The 24,083-nt window shown below is 46.9% G+C and overlaps 3 protein-coding genes across 4 annotated transcripts in view; 2 read left to right on the top strand and 1 right to left on the bottom strand.

Annotated features, from left to right (window-relative positions):
* ZNF425 (zinc finger protein 425) overlaps positions 1-24,083 on the top strand; it is a 370,402-nt gene that overhangs the window by 214,214 nt on the left and 132,105 nt on the right. The gene's annotated exons all lie outside the window — the stretch shown is intronic.
* PDIA4 (protein disulfide isomerase family A member 4) overlaps positions 1-24,083 on the top strand; it is a 415,254-nt gene that overhangs the window by 158,167 nt on the left and 233,004 nt on the right. The gene's annotated exons all lie outside the window — the stretch shown is intronic.
* ZNF212 (zinc finger protein 212) lies at positions 6,698-22,914 on the bottom strand. 2 transcript variants are annotated; one of them, XM_050785888.1, is made up of 5 exons: positions 22,750-22,914; positions 11,205-11,594; positions 10,957-11,083; positions 9,035-9,124; positions 6,698-8,275 (listed from the first exon to the last, which is right to left on the bottom strand). In XM_050785888.1, exons 1-5 carry the CDS (start codon positions 22,771-22,773, stop codon positions 7,422-7,424), a joined length of 1,485 nt encoding a protein of 494 aa, XP_050641845.1. In that variant the 5' UTR covers positions 22,774-22,914; the 3' UTR covers positions 6,698-7,421. The 2 variants fall into 2 exon arrangements, with proteins under 2 accessions (XP_050641845.1, XP_050641844.1); XM_050785887.1 differs by having other exon boundaries at positions 6,698-8,278.

Raw genomic sequence — 24,083 nt, forward strand, 5'->3', positions numbered from 1 at the left:
GTTTGGGGTGTTTTTTTTTGGTTTTGGTTTTGGTTTGTTTTTTCTTTTTTTGTGGGGGTGAGAAATTATTTTCACCAATATTTGAGCCAAGCAAAAGCGTGGTCAACTATCAGAAAAAAACACAATCTGAGACCCTAAGTAAGGTGCACCCCTAGAGTTTGCGGAAAGGTTAGGACGTGTTACTTTAAGGTAACAAGTGAAATCAATATTTGGCATTATTCATTTTGGAAATGCTTGTTGAACTATCCCAACCTAAGACACAAACTGCAAATATGCACTGAAGACATTAAGAGCATCCGTAGGATCTTATCAGGGATCAGTACAATCTATTATTATAAAATACTAGTAAGTGGTGACGTTATAGAGTAACAGTTAAGGCCCAATGCAAACAGAAAGGGTCAGGAAAATGGGCCAGGAGCCGTGGCTCACGCCTGTAATCCCAGCAGTCTGGGAGGCTGAGGCGATGGATCACCTGAGGTCAGGAGTTTGAGACCAGCCTGGCCAACATGATGAAACCCCATCTCTACTAAAAATACAAAAAATTAACTGGGTGTGGTGGTGAGCTACTCTAGAAGCTGAGGCAGGATCATCGCTTGAACCCGGGGAGGCAGAGGTTGCAGTGAGTCGAGATGGCGCTATTGCACTCCAGCCTGAGCAACAAGAGCAAAACCCCGTATCAAAAAAAAGGGTCAGGGCCGGGCGCGGTGGCTCAAGCCTGTAATCCCAGCACTTTGGGAGGCCGAGACGGGTGGATCACGAGGTCAGGAGATCGAGACCATCCTGGCTAACACGGTGAAACCCCGTCTCTACTAAAAAATACAAAAAAAAAAGTAGCTGGGCGAGGTGGCGGGCGCCTGTAGTCCCAGCTACTTAGGAGGCTGAGGCAGGAGAATGGCGTAAACCCGGGAGGCGGAGCTTGCAGTGAGCCGAGATCGCGCCACTGCACTCCAGCCTGGGCGACAGAGCGAGACTCCTTCTCAAAAAAAAAAAAAAAAAGGGTCAGGAAAATGGGCTGGAGACAAAAACGCTAGAATTCAATCTCTGTTGAGAAAAGGGTGCTATAATGTTTGACAGCTAGTCTTCATTTTTTTAGAAAAAAAGTTTAAGTCAGTGGTACTCAAACTTGAGCGTGCATCATGTTCACTGGGGGTGCTTGTTAAAAACACAGAATGCTAGGCACAAACCTCAGCATTTCTAGGTCTGAAGCAGGAGGGGATGAAAGTGATGCAAATTTGCAATTCTAACCAGTTCCCAAGAAATGCTGGTTCTATTGGCCTGGTGACCAGTTTGAAAACCTTGACACTGTTTATCAGGGTCCCACAGCTACCTCCCATTCCCATGCTCAGATTCTATAAATATATTTAATAAATGAACACTTTGCACCATAATGTGGTTTCTGAGCAGACCAGCCAGCGTGTCAAGTCAGCTCTGATATAAATTAAAATTACATGGTTTTTTTTGTTTTTGTTTTTGTTTTAGATGGAGTTTCGCTCGTTGCCCAAGCTGGAGTGCAATGACACGATCTCGGTTCACTGCAACCTCCGCCTCCCAAGTTCAAGCTTCTGCCTCAGCCTCCCGAGTAGCTGGAATTACAGGTGCCCGCCACCATGCCAGGCTAATTTTTTGTATTTTTAGTAGAGACGGGGTTTCACCATGTTGTTGGCCAGGCTGGTCTCAAACTCCTGACCTCAGGCAATCCACCCACCTCGGCCTCCAAAAGTGCTGAGATTACAGGCATGAGCCACCATGCTCAGCCTACATTCATCTTTAATCTGTCTCTTGTGAGTTTGCTTTTTTGGGGATCAGATTTCCAGGGCCTGATTATCTCTGGGTGCACTAACAACATCCAGTGGAGGCCCAGTCCGTGGAGTAACAAGGGTGACTCCACCTCCAGAAGGTGGGGTTGTCACAGTTTGAGGGCCATCAAAGTAGCACCTAGGGTCACTCAAGAGGTCAGCACACTCAAGTGCCACTGTCCCCACCAGAACATCCTCAGCCAAGAGATAGGGGCAGGTCAGAGACAGAATTGCTGTGGCTCCCTCATCGTCCAAACCAGGAATGTAATTTAGATTAGGAGGTGGACCCACACAGAATTATAAAGATGTTAGGAACGGAAGCATTAGTAGAGGGAGACCAGAAGTACAACCAAGTCTCCCTTCTTCCATAGAAGCCTTTCCTATTTCAGACAACACCAAGCTCCCTATTCTGTGAACATCCATTATACTTTCTCATTCAGCAAACATTTGCTGAGCACCTATGTGCCAAGCACCTGTGCTGAGAGCTGTGGAGGCTGACAGGATTAAGACATGGTCCCTCCTGGGGCTGGGCGAGGTGGCTTACGCCTGCCTGTAATCCCAGCACTTTGGGAGGCCGAGGTGGGCGGATCATGAGGTCAGGAGATGGAGACCATCCTGGCTAACGCGGTGAAACCCTATCTTTACTAAAAATACAAAAAATTAGCCGGGCGTGGTGGCGGGCGCCTGTAGTCCCAGCTACTGCTACTTGGGAGGCTGAGGCAGGAGAATGGCCTGAACCCAGGAGGTGGACCTTGCAGTGAGCTGAGATCGCGCCACTGCACTCCAGCCTGGGCAACAGAACAGGACTCCGTCTCAAAAAAAAAAAAAAAAAGACATGGTCCCTTCTTCCCCACAGCGTCACATCCTGTGACTGTGTCTTGGTCTTACCTATTGCTCCCTTCCCTCGCAGCTGCACCCAATCAGGTAAGTCCTCACTGACTCTTCCTTGGTCTCATTCGAAACCTAGCATATCCCACACCCCACCCCAACCCCCAAAAAGCACAGTATAATTTTTTTTTTTTTTTGAGACGGAGTCTCGCTCTGTCGCCCAGGCTGCAGTGCAATTGTGCGATCTCCACTCACTGCAAGCTCCACCTCCCAGGTTCACGTCATTCTCCTGCCTCAGCCTCCCATGTAGCTGGGATTACAGGCGCCCGCCACCGTGCCTGGCTAATTTTTGTATTTTTAGTAGAGACGGGGTTTCACCGTGTTAGCCAGGGTGGTCTCGATCTCCTGACCTTGTGATCCACCCGTCTCGGCCTCCCAAAGTGCTGGGATTACAGGCGTGAGCCACCGCGCCCAGCTAATTCTTACTAGTATTCCCAAATCACAGCTAGAATCGGGTCACTCTTTTGCTCAAAATGCTTCAGCTCCCCATTACCAACTGAATAAAATCCAGACTCCTTGAAGCCTGACCCAACTGTAACACCCACTACTCTCCTTCTCACACTCCACCCTCCCCAAATTGGATGAACTCCTCTTCTGTACATGCCCCATAATGTCTCCTCACTTGGTCATGTCACCTCCATTTAGAATGTCCTTCCTGCCATCCTTAAAAGGCCAGTTCAAATACCACCTATGGCAAAGTCTACCCAATGTCTCATATCTAAAATGATTGTTCTCTGAATGCTTACAGCCTTTTACCCTCACTTATCTGAAGACATTACTATTCTCTTATATCCCCTTAGCAGCCTGTAAGTCCAAGAGCAAGATTTATCCTTGTACCCCTCTGTAGAATTCTGCACAGGGAGGATACTCAGATATTTGTGAGTGAACAAAACTCTAAGGCAGAACAGAATACTGTCCTCACCTAGGAAAGGGCTGTGCAAAGGTGCAGTAAAGGAAGAAAACTGATTTTGAAAGAACATAAACTCAATAAGGGCAAAGATCTTCATTTTGTTCATTGATGTGTATTTAAAACAGTGCCTAGATAACAGGGGCTCAATATGTATTTGGTCAATGAAAGAAATGGATGAGGGAAGCTTTCACAGAAGGGGCTTATAAACCAGAACAGTGAAAAATAGTGTTTGGTTCAGAGGACGACACTGCAGAGAGGGAAAGAGCACGGCTTATTCAGTAAGACAGGAAGCCAGACGTGGTGGTTCACAGCTGTAATCCCAGCACTTTGGAAGGCTGAGGCAGGAGGATCGCTTGAGCCTAGGAGTTCGATACCAGCCTGGGCAATATAGTGGGACCCTGTCTCTACAAAAGGTACAAAAATCAGCTGGGTGTGGTTGGTACACACCTGTAGTCCCCACTACTCGGGAGGCTGTGATGGAAGGATCCATTGAGCCCAAGAGGTCAAGGCTGCAGTGAGCTGTGATGGCACACTCAGCCTGGGCAACAGAGACCCTGTCTCAAAAAAAATTTTTTTTAAATGAATGAATGAATGAATGAATGACAGGAAGCCCAATGTGGCAGCAGCATAGAGTGAAAAGAGAAAAAAATGCAGGGTGATGCAGGTTGTCAGAGTCTTGAGCTCTATACTAAAAAGACTGCTCATTATCAGTAGCTGCTGAAAGCCATTGCAAGGTTTTGAGGAAAGTCTACATCCAGTTGTGTGCAAGGACATTAACTCTGGAATCAAAACGGATGTGACTAAGAGCAGAAGACCTACTGGTTACTGAAAAGCTCAGGTGAATGATGACTAGGACCTTAACTTTGGGAACAAGAAGGGTAGAAAAGGCAGGAGAGATGAGTCACTAACATTTGGCATTTAATTCTTCCCTGTTGACTTCAATCTAACTTCATCATCCCTGTCCTTCTGACAGTCCATTTCCTGTTTTCTCCTCAGCACCTGGCAGAACAGGCTTTCAATGAAGGATGGCAGAAGCAGGCAAGAAGAGGCGAGTCCTTCCTATCCCCTAAGACAGTGCCTCTGCATGCACAGAACCACCTGGAGAGCTTGTTGAGATGCAGATTCTGATTCGGGGGCCTAGGTGGAGCCTGAGTCTGCACCATTTCACACTCCTAGGGGATGCTACTGCTGCTGCTGCCGCCAGCTGAGAGCCCACACTTCAGGACATAGAATCCAGCTTTGACACTGAGTTCTTAACTACAGAAGCAATACCACCCCACAGCCAAGTGTGCAGCTCTGAAGCAAGATGGTCTGGGTTTCCATCACCTCTGCCATCTTACTTCACTTCTCAGGCCTCCTCCCACATCTCATATGGAAAATTAGGTAAAATCATACTCACCACCCAAAACTATGAGGACTTGTTTTCATGGAAATAAATAGTGCCTAGCACACAAGTATTCAACAAGTGTCAGCAGGAGTCCAATTTCTTGATACAATTATTTCCCAGCCTCAAGGAAAACTTAACTTTATTGGAGAAGTAGGACCATATTCTGTGCTTCACTTTTCCCCACAATGCAAGGCCTAAGGCTGGTCACATTAGAATGCTCAACAATTGGGAAGTAAGAGTAACTAAGGACAGGACAGAGGGGGTATCTATAAGGCAAAGGCTTGAGGGTAAGAAAAGACTGCAGAAGAAACTTAGGAAAGAAACTCCAAAGGTTTTCCTGATGAAGCTACTACCCACCTCGCACGGTGCCAGCCCTACAAGGACTCCCACCATGTTCAGTTTCTGTAGTAAGACAATCCTGTACCTTATAGCAGGGGGCCCCAACCCCTGGGCTGTGGATCAATACTGGTCCATGGCCTGTTAGGAACCAGACCACACAGCAAGTGAGCTCTGCCTCCTGTCAGATCAGTGGCTGCATTAAATTCTTAGAATGAACCCTATTGTGAACTGCACATGAGAGGGATCTAGGTTGTGCGCTCCTTATGAGAATCTAATGCCTGATGATCTCAGGTGGAACGGTTTCATTCCAGAACCATCCCATCTCCCACCACTGTCTGTGGAAAAACTGTCTTCTATGAAACCAGTCCTGGTGCCAAAAAGTTTGGGGACCTCTGCCTTATAGTAACCCAAGTTTCCTTCTATCTATTTGTTCACTCTCCCCATGGAAAACTGTAATGTCTTTAACGTGTCTCCGTTGGTCCTAAGTGTTCTTACAAAATGTATTGTGTGCATGCATTTTTTATTTATATAAATGGTGTTATATTGTAGATCTCAATTTCTTATCTTTTCCCCTCAGCGTTGTGTTTAAGATGGATCCAGATGGCTAGGCATATATCTAAGCCAATGCTCGTAACAGCTGCCTGCCACTCCCTGGGGTACCCACATTTCACCTACTCTTTCTACCTCCCAAAAGCCATCACCCAGACTGTCTCCAGGTCCCCTGAATATTCTCACCCATGCCATATCTTGTTTTCTGTCCTAGGTTTAAGTGAAAGTGCAGGTCAGGCTGTGCCATCAGTCCTTCCCTGCCATCACTCCAGGTCAGGTGCCTCTCCTCCACCTTGGCCCCAGGAGAGTGTTCTGACAGATGGAGAAAAACATCCAGTATGAACTTTTTTTTTTTTTTTTTTTTTTTTTTTTTTGCTAGTAGCAAGTTTTATTCTAGGCAACTGCAAATCATCCAAGGGGATGTTCACATATGACCCCAGAGCCCACTCCCATCCCCCCAGACAGCAGCGGGGCACACATTCAACACTCCTGAGACAAGCATCTGTGTGCTTTTTCTCTACCCTCTCTGGAATAGGCAATCTCAGAATGCATTTGGAAACTGTAATCTGAACCACCTCAAGTAAGGATTGATGTAATAGGAACAAACTCAAATAACCACTAGTACAAGATGAACAACCTTAAGTAACAAAGTTGTTTTCTACTCTGGGAGGCTGCAGAACACAGCCAGGAGGAGGTGGGAAGAGGATAGGGGTATGCTGAGACACCGTAAGTCCCAGACCACAGCCATACCATCAGCAACTTCACTGGAATCTTTCTTCTCAACAGGCGCTGCAGGGTCTACCCCTCCGACTCTTTTCCTCTTGGTCCTTTTCAGACAATTTGAGAGCACCAAGCACCACACGAGGGAACCTAGCACCGTGTCCCCTGCTCTCTGGCCTAAGTAAGCGTCAGTGGGCTAAAAGAGCCCCATTAACAATTCCCTCCTAGAGGGCAGGTCCAGTCCCCAAGTGAGGAACAACTTCTACAACTCTTAAAATGTAAAAAAAAAAAGCGTTGGGCTGTATTCTTTAAAAAATTAACTAAAATCTAATTCCAAAAAAGGTTCTTCAGAGTAGGGTTAAGCAGTTCATTTAAATTATTTGTTCTACTTGTTATTAGACAAAGAGATTACAAAACAAGAAAAAAAGGAGGGTTACACTTCCCAGAACTCTTCTAGGCAGCTGCTCACCCCTGTGGCCCAACTCAACCCCATGGGAAGACATGAAATGCCAGGACGAGCCCTGGAACCAGCCACTAGTCCCTGTGGGGTCAGAACGCCAACCCCAGCCCACAAGCACTGGCATGAATGAGAAAACCAGAGACCTGAAGGTGCCAAGAAACAGCAAACTTGGCAGCAGGGTAAAGACCTGGCCTGGACTCTTCTTCCACGGGGTTTTCAGGACAGCCTTTGGGCTTGGCTTGGTACTGGGACAAGGGAAGGCAAATCAGAAACAACTGCCCTCAGGAAGAACTCAGTCCCTGACTGCAGTGTCTCTTTGGGGGAACCAATGCCACCCCCCTCCGCCCCCCAGACGGGCGAGGGGCTGCACCCTTAAAGCAGGCCATTGGGCCTTCCGTGCTCCAGGGCCAGCCCGCCCCGCTCCCGCTGGTGGATCTTCTGGTGCTGCAGGAGGTGCTGCTTCTGGACAAAGCTCTTCTCACACTCGGTGCAGCTGTAGGGCCGCTCACCCGTGTGGATGCGCTGGTGCCGCACCAAGTCAGATGGGTGACTGAAGCTCTTGCCACAGTAACCACAGATGAGGGAACTCCGGCTTTTCCTCCAAGGGATGTGGCCAGGCAGGGCAACCAGGCTGTTGGGTGAGAACCTCTCCTGGACATGTTGGCCGGCATTGGGCCCCTCCTGCAGGTGGCAACGCTGATGGGTCACCAGGCTCACCTTGCAGCTGAAGCTCCTCAGGCACACATCACACTGATGTCGCTTGGCCTTTTTGGTCTGCGGTTTCAGCCGTGGCCTGGGCCTAAGGCTCTCCTCTGGCTCCTCAGGTGTACAAGACTCCCACCCCAAGTGGCTGCTCAGATGTGTGGCCAGCTGCTGCTTATAGCGGAAGGTGATCTCACACTCAGAACATTCGTAGGGGCGGGAAGTGTCCTTTTTCAGCTTCAGGCCCTGCCCACATTCCTGGCCCAGCTGTACCTGCCTATGAGATTTCTGCTTCGGGCAGCCCACAGTTCTGCTGCTGCTAGGATCTCTACTACCAACAGGCTCCTGTAGAGTCGAGTCCCCGGGACCTGTTTCCAGGAGGACAGAACTGCCCTGACCACCCCAGAGCTCAGTCTGCTCCGGGCTCAGGAAAGCCTGCTCTTCAGCAATGCATGAGAACTCTCCAGGAAGATCCGCAGGGCCTTCCTGTGTATACTGTAGCTCCTGTTTGATCATGACCCCACCTGCTGCAAAGTGGAAGAAGACCAACAAAAAAGATCACATTCTAGTACCTTTGGTTTCTTCAGGACCAAACAAACATCTGTCAATTTCAGAAGCACCCCAGAAATAAGTGAATTAGGACAACATGGAGGAGGATGACACTGGCTAGGTTCCAAGACTTGTATAAAACTATTCATGTATAGTTTTTCCAATGTTGACTGGAAATATCAATGCATTACTCTTATAAAATACTGTAAACTATAGTTCTCCAAGCTTGTCTACAAATTTATATTTAATCTCTGGGAAAAATGACAGAATACACTGTAACAACTATACTAAATTAAGAGTGTTAAAATAACACATCTGAAGGATTAAAGACAAACTAAACCTACAGCTTAAAAATTCATGTCCAGCTCTGTTCTTCCTCCATAACCTCCCAAATTACCTAGTGACAAGTGCTTTTCCTGCACTGCCTTCCCTCCTGAAGCTCTGACATGCCCACACTCAATCTCCGGCAGGTTTTGACTACCGCCTAGTATGGTACTCTATTCTGTAGGGCATGAAGAAGAGTGATTGATGTGGCCGTTAGTCTTAAAGACCCCATAGGATGGTAGGAGTTGAGGCACATGTAACAGCTGAACTAACAACAATCATAAAGGAGTCCAGAACAAGCAAAGCCAGATGAGTTTACCAAGTCAGCACCTGGCAGGTCAGCCATGGGAAAGCTCACTCTAGGCTGCAGAGGGCTATGGAAGGGAACAGAATATTCCACAGCCACTCACCTGGGTGGGCACCACCAGGACCTTCCTCTTCCAAGTCACCCAGCATCTCTGTACCCAACTCCGCTTCTCCCTCTGTCTGGCCAAGGACCTCTGGGTGGGGAAACAGCACGGTGTGAGTCCAGGAGAGAGCAAAAGCTCACTGCACACTGATCAGCTGCCAATGACCAAGGTGACCAATGGCAGGGAGAAAATACTAAAGCTTCAACAGATTCAAAGGCTACTGCTCGTGTCAGTCTCCCCTAGCAGTTTGGGACAATTATAAAATTCTGGCCAATCCTAACAACTGACTTGGCTAGCTGCTGCCTCCAGTGCTCCTCCATTAGAGGGCCTGTGGCTCAGGCAGGCAGGTTACAGAGCTACCACTGCCCCTGATGGCACCACCACCCACCTCTGCCTCTCCGTGTGTGCAGTTTAAGTCTTGCCAATGCTTCCTTTTGGGGGATCTAATTTCATCCTTGCTAAGGCACTGCAAGGTAAGATGGACACTGGGACAGACAAGGAAACAGTCCCAATGAGAGCATGTGACCCAATCAAGCTTACAAGGTCACTTTTCTGGCCCATTTTCTATTTTCTTTACCTCTTACTCTGCTCCAGGCACTTGACACTCCTCCATGTACCTAGGTTTTAAAAGACTTTGTCTACCAAACAAAAAGCATTTATTATGTAATAGGTAACATTTTGCATATAAAGACTTATACCTATTAAGTAGCACTTCTAATCAACAAGCAAAAATCATTGAGACCACAATGACCAGCTATAATTCTGGCCAAACACCAAGAAAATGCTTTCGGTCAGCCTGTGCTGCCTGCCTCATCCAAGGTAACAAAGGGTTGTCAAATCATCTTTTTTCTTTTCTTTTAAGCAAAAGAGATTTCACTATGTTGCCCAGGCTGGTTTCAAACTCCTAGCCTCAAGCTATCCTCCCACCTTGGCTTCCCAGTGTTGGGATTACAGATGTGAGCTACCATACCCATCTCAAATAGTCTTAAATATTAAAAACAGCATGGGAGACCACATGCGGAGGCTCATGCCTGTAATCCCTTTGGGAGGCCGATGCAGGTGGATCACTTAAGCCCAAGAGTTCAAGACCAACCTGGGCAATATAGTAAGACCCACGTCTCTAAATAAAATTTAAAAATTAGCCAGGCGCAGTGGCGTATGCCTGTAATCCCAGCTACTTGGAAAACTGAGGTGGGAGAATCATTTGAGCCCAAGCTGTCAAGGCTGCAGTGAACCGACATCATACCACTGCACTCCAGCCTAGGTGACAGAGTCTCAAAAAAAAAAAAAAAAAAAAAAAAAAAAGATAAAACAGGCCTGGCGCAGTGGCTTACACCTGTAATAGCAGCACTTTGCAGGGCCGAGGCGGGCAGGTCACGAGGTCAGGAGTTCAAGAGCAGCCTGGCCAACACGGTAAAACCCTGTTTCTACCAAAAATACAAAAATTAACTGGGCATGGTGGTGGGCACCTGTAATCTCAGCTACTTGGGAGGCTGAAGCAGGAGAATCACTTGAACCTGGGAGGCAGTGAGCCAAGATCGCGCCACTGCACTGCAGCCTGGGCAACAGAGCTAGACTCTATCTCAAAAAAAAAAAAAAAAAAAAAGATAAAACAAATCAAAAAACAACATGAGGAACCCTAGCCATATCACACTGTAGGGTATATGACATTTTATTTATTAGAAAATACTATCAAGAACAGACTATGTGACCACAGAAAAGAAACACGAAAGGCACAACGCCGAGAGCTTTCCAAAAGTCTCTGTAAATGGGAGGACCTAGAGACTTGCATTTCTCCACCCGTGGAAGCCAACAGAGGACCCACAGCCACAAGAGCCACAGGTGTAGTCTGAATTACAAGCTACCGGCCAGGAATTGTAGTATGTCTGAGACAGAATTCTAGGGAGAAAACTGCTACTCACTCAGAGAGACCAGTGTCTCATAGTTACTCTCCATCACATTTCTGTAGAGCTCCTTCTGCCAATCCTCCAGATTCTCCCATTCCTGCTCCGTGAAACAGACGCCATCATTCTCCAGTGACCTGGACACCTGGAATCACCAATGGCACACCGACTCACAGCTATGACAGAAAAGCCAGCAACTGAGGTGCTTACATATTAAAGGGCTGGCTCCCCCTTCTCTTCTAACTTTTAATCCTCAATGAGACTACCTTGGGGGCCTCCCCCTTGCTGCCCGGGGGCAGCCGCAGGATCCAGAAGTTCCTGTTGCGGAGCAGGTTCTCCACATTCTCCAGCCGCCTCTGCAGCAACCCGTACTCCTGCAGCAGGGTCCCCAGCACGGCCCACTTGCCCTCTAGCTGGTTCCCAAACTCCACGGCCATCTTCTCACAGTCAGCCAGCTTCTTCTCAGCTGTCCCCGTGCGTCCCTCCAGGCTCTGTAGCCGGGCAGCCTGGGACTCCATCTTCTTCTCCACAGCCTGAATAGCAGCCACCACCGTCCAGAGTGAGATCTCGGTGGTCTGAAAATAGGAGCTTTTCTCTGTTGCTTGTGAAGGAAGTGTAGAAGAAGTTAAAGGTGTGGAGCGTCGTTTTCTCCTATGCTGAAAGATCAAAGACACAGAGTCAGAAAATGTCACTTCCAAACATCAAGTAAAGAAAGCAATGTTCAAGTCTATCAGTGCTTAGAGTTACCTAGTTTCTTTTAATTTAAAAAAAAAAAAAAAAAAAAAAAAAAAAAAGCACATCTGGGCCAGGCGTGGTGGCTCTCGCCTGTAATCCCAGCATTTTGGGAGGCCGAGGCAGGTGGATCACGAGGTCAGCAGATGGAGACCATCCTCACTAACATGGTGAAACCCCATCTCTACTAAAAATACAAAAAAATTAGCCGGGCGTTGTGGCGGGCACCTGTAGTCCCAGCTACTCAGGAGACTGAGGCAGGAGAATGGCATGAGCCCGGGAGGCAGAGTTTGCAGTGCACCGAGATCGCGCCACTGCACTCCAGCCTGGATGACAGAGCGAGACCCCATCCCCCCCCCCAAAAAAAAAAAAAAAAAAAAAAAAAAAAGCATGTCTTTTATTGATACTAAAAATTATATGTAGATATTGCATTAATAATGTTGGGAAATGCTGAAGAATAGAAAGAAAATATTATACAAAATATTCTCACACAGAAATAGGCTGTTAGGGCTGGCCGCAGTGGCTCACAACTGTAATCCCAACACTTTGGGAGGCCAAGGCAGCTGAATCACTTTAGCTCAGGAGTTTGACACCAGCCTGGCCAACAAGGCAAACCCTGTCTCTAAGAAAAAGTTCAAAAAATTAGCCGGGCATGAGCCAGGAGCAGGCCGTGCGCGGTGGCTCACACCTGTAATCCCAGCACTCTGGGAGGCCGAGGCAGGCAGATCACAAGGTCAGGAGATCAAGATCATCCCGGCTAACAAGGTGAAACCTTGTCTCTACTAAAAATACAAAAAATTAGCCGGGCGTGGTGGCAGACGCCTATAGTCCCAGCTACTCGGGAGGCTGAGGCATGAGAATGGCATGAACCCAGGAGGCAGAGCTTGCAGCTTGCAGTGAGCTGACACGTGCCACTGCACTCCAGCCTGGGCAACAGAGCAAGACTCCGTCTCAAAAAAAAAAAAAAAAAAAAATTAGCCAGGCATGGTGATGCATGCCTGTAGTCCCAGGTACTTGGGGCACTGAGGTGGGAGGATGGCTTGAGCCCAGGAGGTTGAGGCTACAGTGAGCCAAGATCGTGCCACTGCACTCCAGCCTGAGTAACAGAGTGAGACCCTGTCTCAAAACAGGAAGGAAAGAAGTGAGGGAGAAAGGGAGGGAAGGAAGCTGTTTGAATTTTGGTGTATTTCCTGTAGGCTTTTTTTTCATCTTTTATTTTTTTCAACAAAAGTGAAATTACAGTGTGCATGTTTTGTTACCTACGTTTTACGCTTAGCATATTCTCTGAGACTCCTGTATCGGTGTTCATTTTAAACCTATTTTTATTTAACGTTTTGGACTATATGATAAAAGATGTCATTTACATCTTATCTTGCCTCCACATCCCTGCCAGACTTCATAGTTGATCATGTCACCCCTGTTTGAAAACTTTCAATGGCTCCCCACAATAAAGACAAAATTCCTCAGCAGGACCTACGAGATCTAATCCATTCATCTTTGCACTCTAGCAGCTGGGATGGTGAATAAATCCTTAAAAAATATTTACTGAAATGATGTGACTAAGTCTACTGACATTTTCCCTATAATTTTCACTTTAATGAGCTGTCTCTGACAGTAGGAAAATCGCTGTCGTAGAAGCTAAAATTACTGAAATCAACATTCGGGAAGTCTTCCCCAAGCTGTCCCTCTACTGTCTCCCTGCACGTTCGCTTCAGTCCTAACTCCCTCTGCAAACTTCATGTTCTTTCATGGCTGCTTTTCAAACCACAGTGAGGCCACCAAGACCAAGACACTGAGAGGAAGTATCTCGGAAAGAACTGCTGGAGCCAGGGGTCGTGGTCCAGAGAACATGGGACAAAAGGAAACTGACTGGTGCAGAACTGAACATTTAAGTTTGGCCATGACCTACTCTAGTTACTCAAGTCAGTTAATTCATCATGGAACACATGAGACAAAAGCTTAAATACATCCTCCCGCAAAAGATTAAAAGTTCAATGTAAAAACAAATACAAGTGAAACAAAACAAAATATTAAACTAGATATATACATGCCATCATGTTTGTTTTGCTTCTACTTTAAGTCTATGAGTCTCCTCTTTCTGTGGCCCAGCATTCTGTGCTTAGTAGCACGTTTTCCAGACAGGAACATAGGTGACAATCTGTGCAAAGGAATACGCCCCCTCCTCTTCCACATAGTAAGAGGTTGAAAAGAATGATTAAACTAAGTTTCTTCTTGTCTTCTGTTTTGAATTATCTAACATGATGGGAACAATTCACATGTTCACGAACCAGTGAATGGATGAAAAAATTGTGATCCATCCAATGTCATGGGTTGAACTGTGTCTCCTCAAAATAATATAGTAAAGCCCTAATCCTCAGCACCTCAGGATGTGATCTTACTTGGAAATAAGGTATTTCCAAGGGTAATCAGGTTAAAATGAGGTCATTAGGATGGGCCTTAATCCAATGACTGATGTCCCTAAAACAGAGGACCTTTAGACACAGAGACACACACACACAGGGAGATGTCTACTATGGTTTGGCCTCACCAAAACCCATGCTGAAATTTTATTCCCAATGTGGCAGTGTTGGGAGGTGAAGTCTCGTGGGAGGTGTTTGGATCATGAGGGCATATCCCTCATAAATAAATTAATGCGCTCCCACAGGGGTGAGTTGTCATTGGCAGGGACGGATTAGTTCCCACTAGAGTGGGCTGTTAAACAGTCTGACTTCTTCGGTCTCTCTCTTGCCTCCTCTGTCACCACGTGATCTCTACACACACCTGCTGCCCTTCCACTTTCTGCCATGAGTTTAAGCAGCTTGAGGCCCAGCTGCCCAGTCTTGAACTTTCCAGCCACCAGAATTATGAGCCAACTAAACCTCTTTTCTTCATGAATTACCTAACTTCATGTATTCTGTTACACCAATACATAATGGGCCATGTCAAGATTAAGGCAGAGACTGGAGTTATGCTGCCACAAACCAAGAAAACACATGGGACCACCAGAAGCCAGGAGAGAAACACAAACCTCTTAAGGAACCAACCCTGCAAACATCTTGATTTCAGACTCCTAACCTCCAGAACTGTGAGACAATACATTTCTGTTATTTAAGCTTCCCAGTTTGTTATACCAGCCCTAGGAAACAAATACACTATATAAGACACTTCATTATATACCGTATTAGATATTTAGTGTATTTTTCCTATATAGCTTAGTAGACTACTAAGCCTGCTACTTAGTAGTAGACTACCACTTCGACTACTAAGTCTACTACTATGTAATAAAAAGGAACCAAAATCACTGACATGTGTTACAACATGCTAAGTGACGGGAATCAGACACAGGTCAGGCATGGTGGCTCATACCTACAATCCCAACACTTTGGGAGGCTAAGGTAGATCACTTGAGCCCAGGAATTCGAGATCAGCCTGGGCAATAAAGTGAGACCCCACCTCCACAAATTTTTTAAAATGACCAGGCGTGGTGGCATGTGCCTGTACTCCCAGCTACTTGGGAGGCTGAGGATGGGAGGATCACTTGAGCCCTGGAGTTCAAGGTTGCAGTGAACCATGATTGCACTATTGCACTGCAGCCTGAGTGGCAGAGGGAGACCACCTTAAAAAAAAAAAAAAAAAAAAAAAAAAGGGCCGGGCACCGTGGCTCACACCTATAATCCCAACACTTTGGGAGGCCGAAGCGGCCGGATCACCTGAGGTTGGAAGTTTGAGACCAGCCTGACCAACATGGAGAAACCCTATGTCTACTAAAAATACAAAATGACCCAGGCAGGGTGGCGCATGCCTGTAATCCCAGCTTCTCAGGAGGCTGAGGCAGGAGAATCACTTGAACCTGGGAGGTGGAGGTTACGGTGAGTCGAGATCGCACCATTGCACTCCAGCCTGGGCAACAAGAGCAAAACTCCAAAAAAAAAAAAAAAAAAAAAATTCAGACACAAAAGGCTACATTTGTGTTTCATTTACATGTTTGGAAAAAAGCAAACTATAAGGATAGAAATCAGATCAGTGGCTGCCAAGGGCTAGGGATTGTAGCCTATTAGAATGTCAAAGCAGGAGAATATTATATAAATATTTCCATCATCCAAGAAAGTCCCCTCATATCCCTTTATAATCAGTCTTTTTTTTTTTTTTTTTTTTTTTTGAGATGGAGTCTCGCTGTCGCCCAGGCTGGAGAGCAGTGGCGCTATCTCGGCTCACTGCAAGCTCCGCCTCCCGGGTTCATGCCACTCTCCTGCCTCAGCCTCCCGAGTAGCTGGGACTACAGGTGCCCGCCACCACGCCTGGCTAATTTTTTGTGTTTTTAGTAGAGACGGGGTTTCACCGTGTTAGCCAGGATGGTCTCGATCTGCTGACCTAGTGATCTGCCCAACTCAGCCTCCCAAAGTGCTGGGATTATAGGCGTGAGCCACTGCACCCGGCCAATGAATTTCAATTCATAAACATAGTATGCAAATCCTTTTTTTTTTTTTTTCTGAGATGGAGTCTCTCGCTCTGTCACCCAGGCTGCAGGCTGGAGGGCAGTGGCATGATCTCAGCTTACTGCAACCTCCGTCTCAGGTTCAAGTGATTCTCCTGCCTCAGCCTCCCAAGTAGCTGGGAATACAGGTGTGAGCCACCACACCTGGTTAATTTTTCTGTATTTTTAGTAGAGACAGGGTTTCACCATGTTGCCCAGGCTAGTCTCAAGCTCCTGACCTCAAATGATCCACCCACCTCAGCCTCCCAAAGTGCTAGGATTATAGGAATGGGCCACCATGTCCAATCTTTTGAGACTCCATTTTAATATCTTTCAATGTTTTAACATATTCCCTAGGTATCTATTCCAATCATCAACTCCTGTATGAAAAATAATCCCCAAATTTAGTGGCTTAAGACATCGTCATCTACTTTACACATGAATCTGCAACTAAAGGAGGGTGGCACATGGATGTTTGTCTCTGCTCCACTCTCTGTCTATTGGGGCAAATCACAGGCAGCCAGGTGCTAGAATCCCTTGAGAAATCCCAAGCCACATGAAGAGGGTGCATGAAGTGTTCTGTTCCATGGTCTCACCTGCGATCTCAGTCTACACACCAGCATCAACCAACAGACATGGAATGCACACATTTTCATTCCCAATAGGTTTTTATGTTTGCCTCCTCTCTTTTTTGTCTCTACACTTTGATATTACATACTGATAGATATATGGATAAAAAAATAATCATTTCTGGCCAGGCACAGTGGCTCACACCTGTAATTCCAGCCTCTTGGGAGGCTGAGGTGGGCGGATCACGAGGCCAGGAGATAGCGACCATCCTGGCTAACATGGTGAAACCCCATCTCTACTAAAAATACAAAAAAATTAGCCAGGCGTGGTGGTGGGCGCCTGTAGTCCCAGCTACTTGGGAGGCTGAGGCAGGAGAATGGCGTGAACCCGGGAGGTGGAGCTTGCAGTGAGCCGAGATCACACCACTGCACTCCAGACTGGGAAATAGAGTGAGGCTCTGTCTCAGAAAAAAGGTAAAAATAAAAATAATCATTTCTGTACCTGTGCTTCCAATATAATAGCCACTAGTCACACGTGGCTGGTTAAAATTAAATAAAATTAGCCGGGCACAGTGGCTCATGACTGTTAAGTCCAACCCTTTGGGAAGCCAAAACAGCCAGATGACTTGAGGTCAGGAGTTCAAGACCAGCCTGGCCAATATGATGAAACCCTGTCTCTACTAAAAATACAAAAATTAGCCGTGTGTGGTGGCACATAACTGTAATCCCAGCTACTCGGGAGGCTGAGGCAGAAGAATCACTTGAACCTGGGAGGCAGAGGTTGCAGTGAGCCAAGATCGCACTACTCTACTCCTGCCTGGGTAGAGTGAGAGTTTGTCTCAAAAAAAAAATTAAATTAAATTAATAAATAAAATTTAAAACTCAGTTCCTCAATCATACTAGCTAACATTTCAAGTGCTCAAAAGCCACATGTGACTAGTGGCTACTGTATTAAACAGTGCAGAACAGAACATTTCTATCATCTTGGAAAGTTCTACTGGATGCACTACACCTTTATAATTCTTTTCTATTTGATAAAATACTAAGGTTGTATTAAAATCTCCTATTATAACAGTGAATCTTCCTTGTAGTTCTGTCAGTTTCGTTTTATATATTTTTAGGCTATGTAATTAGGTGCATACAGGTTTAGCAATTTTGTATCTAGCTGGTAAATTGAGTCTTTTACCATTACAAAAGTAGTAGTAGCCTTCTATCTCTAGAGATACTAAATATATTTAAGTCAACTTTCTTTTTTTTTTTTTTTTTGAGACAGAGTTTCGCTCTTGTTGCCCAGGCTGGAGTGCAATGGTGAGATCTCGGCTCACCGCAACCTCTGCCTCCCAGGTTCAAGCGATTCTCCTGCTTCAGCCTCCCGAGGAGCTGGGATTACAGGCCACATCTGGCTAATTTTTTTGTATTTTTAGTAGAGACGAGGTTTCTCCATGCTGGTCAGGCTGCTCTCAAACTCCCGACCACAGGTGATCCCCCCACCTCAGCCTCCCAAAGTGCTGGGATTACAGGCGTGAGCCACCACGCCCAGCCAACTTTCTTTTGACTAGTATTTGCTTGGCATATTTTTTCAAGTCCTTTTATATTTATTTCTATATCCCTATCTTTTAGTTTTTTGTTTTTGTTTTTGTTTTGAGACACAGTCTCACTCTGTCACCCAGGCTGGAGTGCAGTGGTGAGATCTCAGCTCACTGCAACCTTCGCCTCCCAGGTTCAAGCGATTCTCCTGCCTCAGCCTCCTCAGTAGCTGGGATTACAGGCGCAAGTCACCATGCCCAGCTAATTTTTTTTTTTTTTTTTTTGGAGACCGAGTCTCGCACTGTCGCCCAGGCTGGAGTGCAGTGGCGCAATCTCAGCTCACTGCAACCTTCACCTCCCAAGTTCAAGTGATTCTCCTGCCTCAGCAACCTCTGCCTCCTGGGTTCATGCCATTCTCCTGCCTCAGTCTCCCGAGAAGCTGAGACTACAGGCACCCACCACCACGCCCGGCTAATTTTTGTATTTTTAGTAGAGATGAGATTTCACTGTGTTAACCAGGATGGTCTCAATCTCCTGACCTCATGATCCACCCACCTTGGCCTCCCAAAGTGCTGGGATTACAGACGTGAGCCACCGTGCCCAGCCAGTTGTATCTCTTTTAAACCATCTAGTTGGGTTTTTCCCCCATCCTGACAATCTATGCCTTTTAACTTGAACATTTCATTCATTTACATTTATTGTAATTGTTCATTAGTTTTTATTTATCTTTTTTTGTGCTGTGTATCCCATCTTTCTTCTCTATTTTCTTGTCTTCTTTTAATTTTTTCTTATTCTATTATCCCCCTTTCTAATCTGTAAATTATACAACCAATTTCTAGTTGCTTAGCAAGTATCCTAGAAATTATGGGAAATATACATAGAAGGCCCTTTAACAAAGCCCTTTAAACAGTTTAATTCTGATCATCTCTTCCTCATATTTACACCAATGCCATCACGTATTTTAATTGTTTTTAACACAACAAGAAACTGTTACTGTTTTATTAAGTCACTATTTGTTTAGGTTTAACCATTTCCATGCATCATCACATCTTCTTACATTTTCAGACTTTCTATTTGGGATAATTTTCATTTTACCTGAGGTATGTACTTTAGAATTTACTAAGAGTGTATTGGTAGCAAATTGTCTTTTTTTTTTTTTTTTTTTTTTTGAGACAGAGTCTCCCTCTGTCACCCAGGCTGGAGTGCAGTGGCGCGATCTCGGCTCACTGCAAGCTCCGCCTCCCGGGTTCCTGCCATTCTCCTGCCTCAGCCTCCCAAGTAGCTGGGACTACAGGCACCCGCCACCGCGCCCGGCTAATTTTTTTGTATTTTTTTTTTGTAGAGACGGGGTTTCACCGTGGTCTCGATCTCCTGACCTTGTGATCCGCCCGCCTCGGCCTCCCAAAGTGCTGGGATTACAGGAGTGAGCCACTGCGCCCGGCCACGCAAATTGTCATTTTTAATTTGTCTGAAAATGTCTTCATTATATCTTTGTTTCTGAAACATATTTTTGCTGCATATAAAACTATGGGATTATAGTTATTTTCTTTCAGCCTACTGACAACATCATTTTCCTGTTGTCTGGCTTCCATGGGTGCTGTTGAGAAGCTGGCCCCCATTAATTTTGCTGTACTTCATTTCAAGGTAGTTTTTTTTTTTTTTTTTGGTTGCTTTTAAGAAATCCCTCTGCCTTAGGCTGGGTGCAGTGGCTCATGCCTGTAATCCCAGCACTTTGGGAGGCTGAGGCAGGTGGATCACCTGAAGTCAGGAGTTCAGAGACCAGCCTGGCCAACATGGTGAAATCCCATCTCTATAAAAATACAAAATTAGCCAGGCATGGTGACGCCTGCCATAATCCAGCTACTCTGGAGGCTGAGGCAGGAAAATCGCTTAGAACCTGGGAGGCAGAGGTTTCAGGGAGCTGAGATTGCTCCACTGCACGCCAGCCAGAGCGAGAGAGTAAGACTCTCTCAAATAAAAAAAAGAAAAAGAAAAAAAGATAAGAAAAGAAACTATGGCCGGGCATGGTGGCTCACGCCTGTAATCTCAGTGCCAAGGTTTAACAATTTTCTTTGCAATCATCTGAAGGTCAGACCTTACTTTCAGTTCACCCTTACACAGAATGTTGCCCTTTGAAGTCTCTGTTTCATGGGACTGGGTTAGGGAGCGTCTCAGACTTTCCATCTTAGGCTCTGAGATTTGTGTTCTATTTTGCAGGTCTCTTGAATCATAAACACCAAAGATGATGTTCAGCCAATGCCCTCAAAGTTGGCTTCAGAACTCTTAATCACTTTCCATTTCCCTCTTTCGCTTAAGTTTTGGGGCTCCAAGTATTCTTTACTAAAATACATTTCAAATGCATTTATGTGCAGGGTTTTCCAGCATTTTTAGTTGTTTCACCAGGGCACCTATAATTGGTCTGTCAAACGACAGACATAGAATCCTCACCTGAAGAGATGTCTGAGAAGAGAAACAGGCTCAAGAACAATTTGAATAAGTTCTACAACGACAAATTAATGTTATTTAAGGCATAGTTTGGGATTGTGGTGGAATTTTTATTTTTTTTATTTATTTTTTTTTTTGGAGACAGAGTCTCCCTCTGTCACCCAGGCTGGAATGCAGTGGCGCGATCTCGGCTCACTGCAAGCTCCGCTCCCCTGGTTCACGCCATTCTCGTGCCTCAGCCTCCCGAGTAGCTGGGACTACAGGCGCCCGCCACCACGCCCGGCTAATTTTTTGTGTTTTTAGTGGAGACGGGGTTTCACCATGTGAGCCAGGATGCTCTCGATCTCCTGACCTCGTGATCTACCCGCCTCGGCCTCCCAAAGTGCTGGGATTACAGGCGTGAGCCACTGCTCCCGGCCTTTTTTTTTTTTTGAGACGGAGTCTCGCTCTGTTACCCAGGTTGCAGTGCAGTAGCACGATCTCAGCTCACTGCAACCTCCACGCCTCCCGGGTTCAAGCGATTCTTCTGCCTCAGCCTCCCAAGTAGCTGGGTCCACTGGCACGCACCACCACGCCTGGCTAATTTTTGTATTTTTAGTACAGATGGGGTTTCACCCTATTGGCCAGGCTGGTCTTCAACTCCTGACCTCGTGATCCTCCTGCCTCGGCCTCCCGAAGTGCTGGGATTACAGGCGTGAGCCACTGTGCCTGGCCTGTGGTTTCTTTAAGGCTTCTTCCTAACAAGGTCTACTGATGACATGTAAGTAACTGTGGAGTGACCTGGCAGGAAGAACTGTGGCAGAGTCCTCTTGCCGGACTCAAACACTAACTAGATCTTGTGGAAAAGCCGTCTTTGACTGGCTCAGCCTAGCTTACAGAAGTCAGATGAGGTTAATAATGTAAACATTTGTGTCTTGCCTTCCCAATTCAACTGTTAACTTCCTTGAAAGCAAATACTGTGTTCTCTAAGTCTTCCAATCCCTCCCTTCTTAGTTCTTAACGCACTTTCTACAAGAATCAAATATAGTGCACCCTGCTCATGGTCAAATTTTCCCACAGAATCTCCTTAGCCCTCCATTCTCACAAAGATCTAACATGATTCTCAAAGTGTTTCTGGACCAAGGAACACTTCATTAAAAATCAATTCAATTCCAGCTGCCTTTTCCGTTGCAAACCCTCCAGTGTTGTTAAATTAACCACTACTTTGGAATAGTATGAGAATGTCGGAGCTGGAAGGAACCTTAGAGCCTTAGAGATTATCTAGCAACTACTCCTACACTCTCGATTTACAGTTAAGAAAACGAAAGAGACCCAGAGAGGCGAACACAGTTGCCTAAAATCACCCAAATGGATAGCTGAGAGCTAAGTTACGGCTGAACTCGTTTCGTGACTCCACACAAATAGGATTTTCCTCACACCAAGCTCCGTATCTTGACATTCCCAGAATGGGGATGGTCGATGGGGGGCGGGGGGACGGTGAAGGAGAGAGTTTGGACAGCTCTACAAACAAAATACAAAATGCAGCAACTACACTGTAGATAACACCTGTCCCCAAGAAGCAGCAGCCCAGGCTGACTTCAACCTGTGGCTGCAACCCCAAGACAGAAATCTGCAGCACGGGAGAAACGGGCAACACACAGGACCAAGGAGGAGGTGGTCGCAGACAGGCAAGTCCTGGGGTCTCCGGGGCAGTGGGAGAGCTCACTCGTAGCGACGGAGACCGTTTCCATCCTGCGTCCCCGCTCCAACCTGGGAACGGGCTCTTTTGGCACGAAAGAGAAAACGTGTGGGCAGGGTCACACATCCACCAACCTAAAACAACCTTCGGAGAAGTTTCTAGGCAAGGGCGCACGGCGCCAAGGCTCCGACCCCGCTGCAGAAGGAAGCAGAGGGAAAAAAGGGCAGAGCACTGGGGTCGCGAGGAGAGGGTTCCCGTTCACCCGCGCCAGTTGCAGCCCCGGGAAACCAAGACCCCGGCGGCGTCCAAACCGCGAAGCCCCGCCCCGGGCAGGGGACTCCGCCATCCCCAACGCGCCCTCGAGCCCGCGCGCCGGGGCCTCTTACCCGAGCAGGCGCCGACTCCGCCATGGCTCCAGTCGCCCCTCAACACCTGGACCAAGCCTCAGAGCCCCCGGCTGCGTTCCTGTCTGCACAGCGCCCCGGAGCCTGCTGGAAACCGCCGCCGCCGCCGTGTTGATGCCAGGTGCATTCTGGGAGCGTCGACCTCCCCGGCGCAAGACAGGCTCCAGCCGCTCTTCCTCACTGCGCAGGCTTTCCATAGTGCCCCCGTGCGGCGGGAGGGAGAACGCCGCTTGGCACTCTCGGCCAGAGTGTGGGCACCAGGAGAGCTCGGTTACTCAAAAGTCAAGACCGGGCCGGGCGCGGTGGCTCAAGCCTGTAATCCCAGCACTTTGGGAGGCCGAGACGGGCGGATCACGAGGTCAGGAGATCGAGACCATCCTGGCTAACACGGTGAAACCCCGTCTCTACTAAAAAAAAAATACAAAAATAAAAACTAGCCGGGCGAGGCGGCGGGCGCCTGTAGTCCCAGCTACCCGGGAGGCTGAGCCAGGAGAATGGCCTGAACCCAGGAGGCGGAGCTTGCAGTGAGCTGAGATCCCGCCACTGCACTCCAGCCTGGGCGGCAGAGCAAGACTCCGTCTCAAAAAAAAAAAAAAAAAGATCAAGACCGGGTTCTGCCTTTCAGGCAAAGCCATGGGACCCTGCTGTCTTCTGTATGTCCAGCTCTCTGCTAAATGTTTTGAGGGATTCAAAAATGTGTAAAAGTCAGACTTTTTGCTGAGGAAAGAACATGTAACATTGTTGGAGAAAAGAAATATGGTTCAAAAAGGCAAGTGATTTTATTCCAAAAGTTCGCCTGTTATTTGGCTTTTTAGAAACTGGGAACAGTTTCCACAGCAACAGTGTGGAGTGCGGAGTCAGGCCCAGGCCAGCCCTCTGTAGCCTGTTAATTATGGTAATCATGTGCCTTGGAAAGTCCAAGACAACCCTGATTTCAGATATTCTCAGTCCTCATGCTACATGTAAGACGATGTGTTCGGAATTTTTGTTGGAAAGCACAGCCACATGACCATTTCATCGCCATGTACTTTATCGCCAATACCAGCAACACTACTGCAACCATACCTGCCTAATTTATACCATTGTCTCTCTGGAGACAAGCAATGAACTTCCACTTCACGTGATAGGCGTGAAGTTGTTTCCTCTGAGAGCGAAACTCTTTTTTGAGATGGAATTTCGCTCCTGTTGCCCAGGTGGAGTGCAATGGCACAATCTCGGCTCACTGCAACCTCCACCTCCCAGGTCCAAGCAATTCTCCTGCCTCAGCTTCCTGAGTAGCTGGGATTACAGGCATGTGCCACCACACCTAGCTAATT

The sequence above is a fragment of the Macaca thibetana genome, chromosome 3 (assembly GCF_024542745.1).
Source record: "Macaca thibetana thibetana isolate TM-01 chromosome 3, ASM2454274v1, whole genome shotgun sequence".
In the NCBI taxonomy this organism is placed as follows: domain Eukaryota; kingdom Metazoa; phylum Chordata; class Mammalia; order Primates; family Cercopithecidae; genus Macaca; species Macaca thibetana.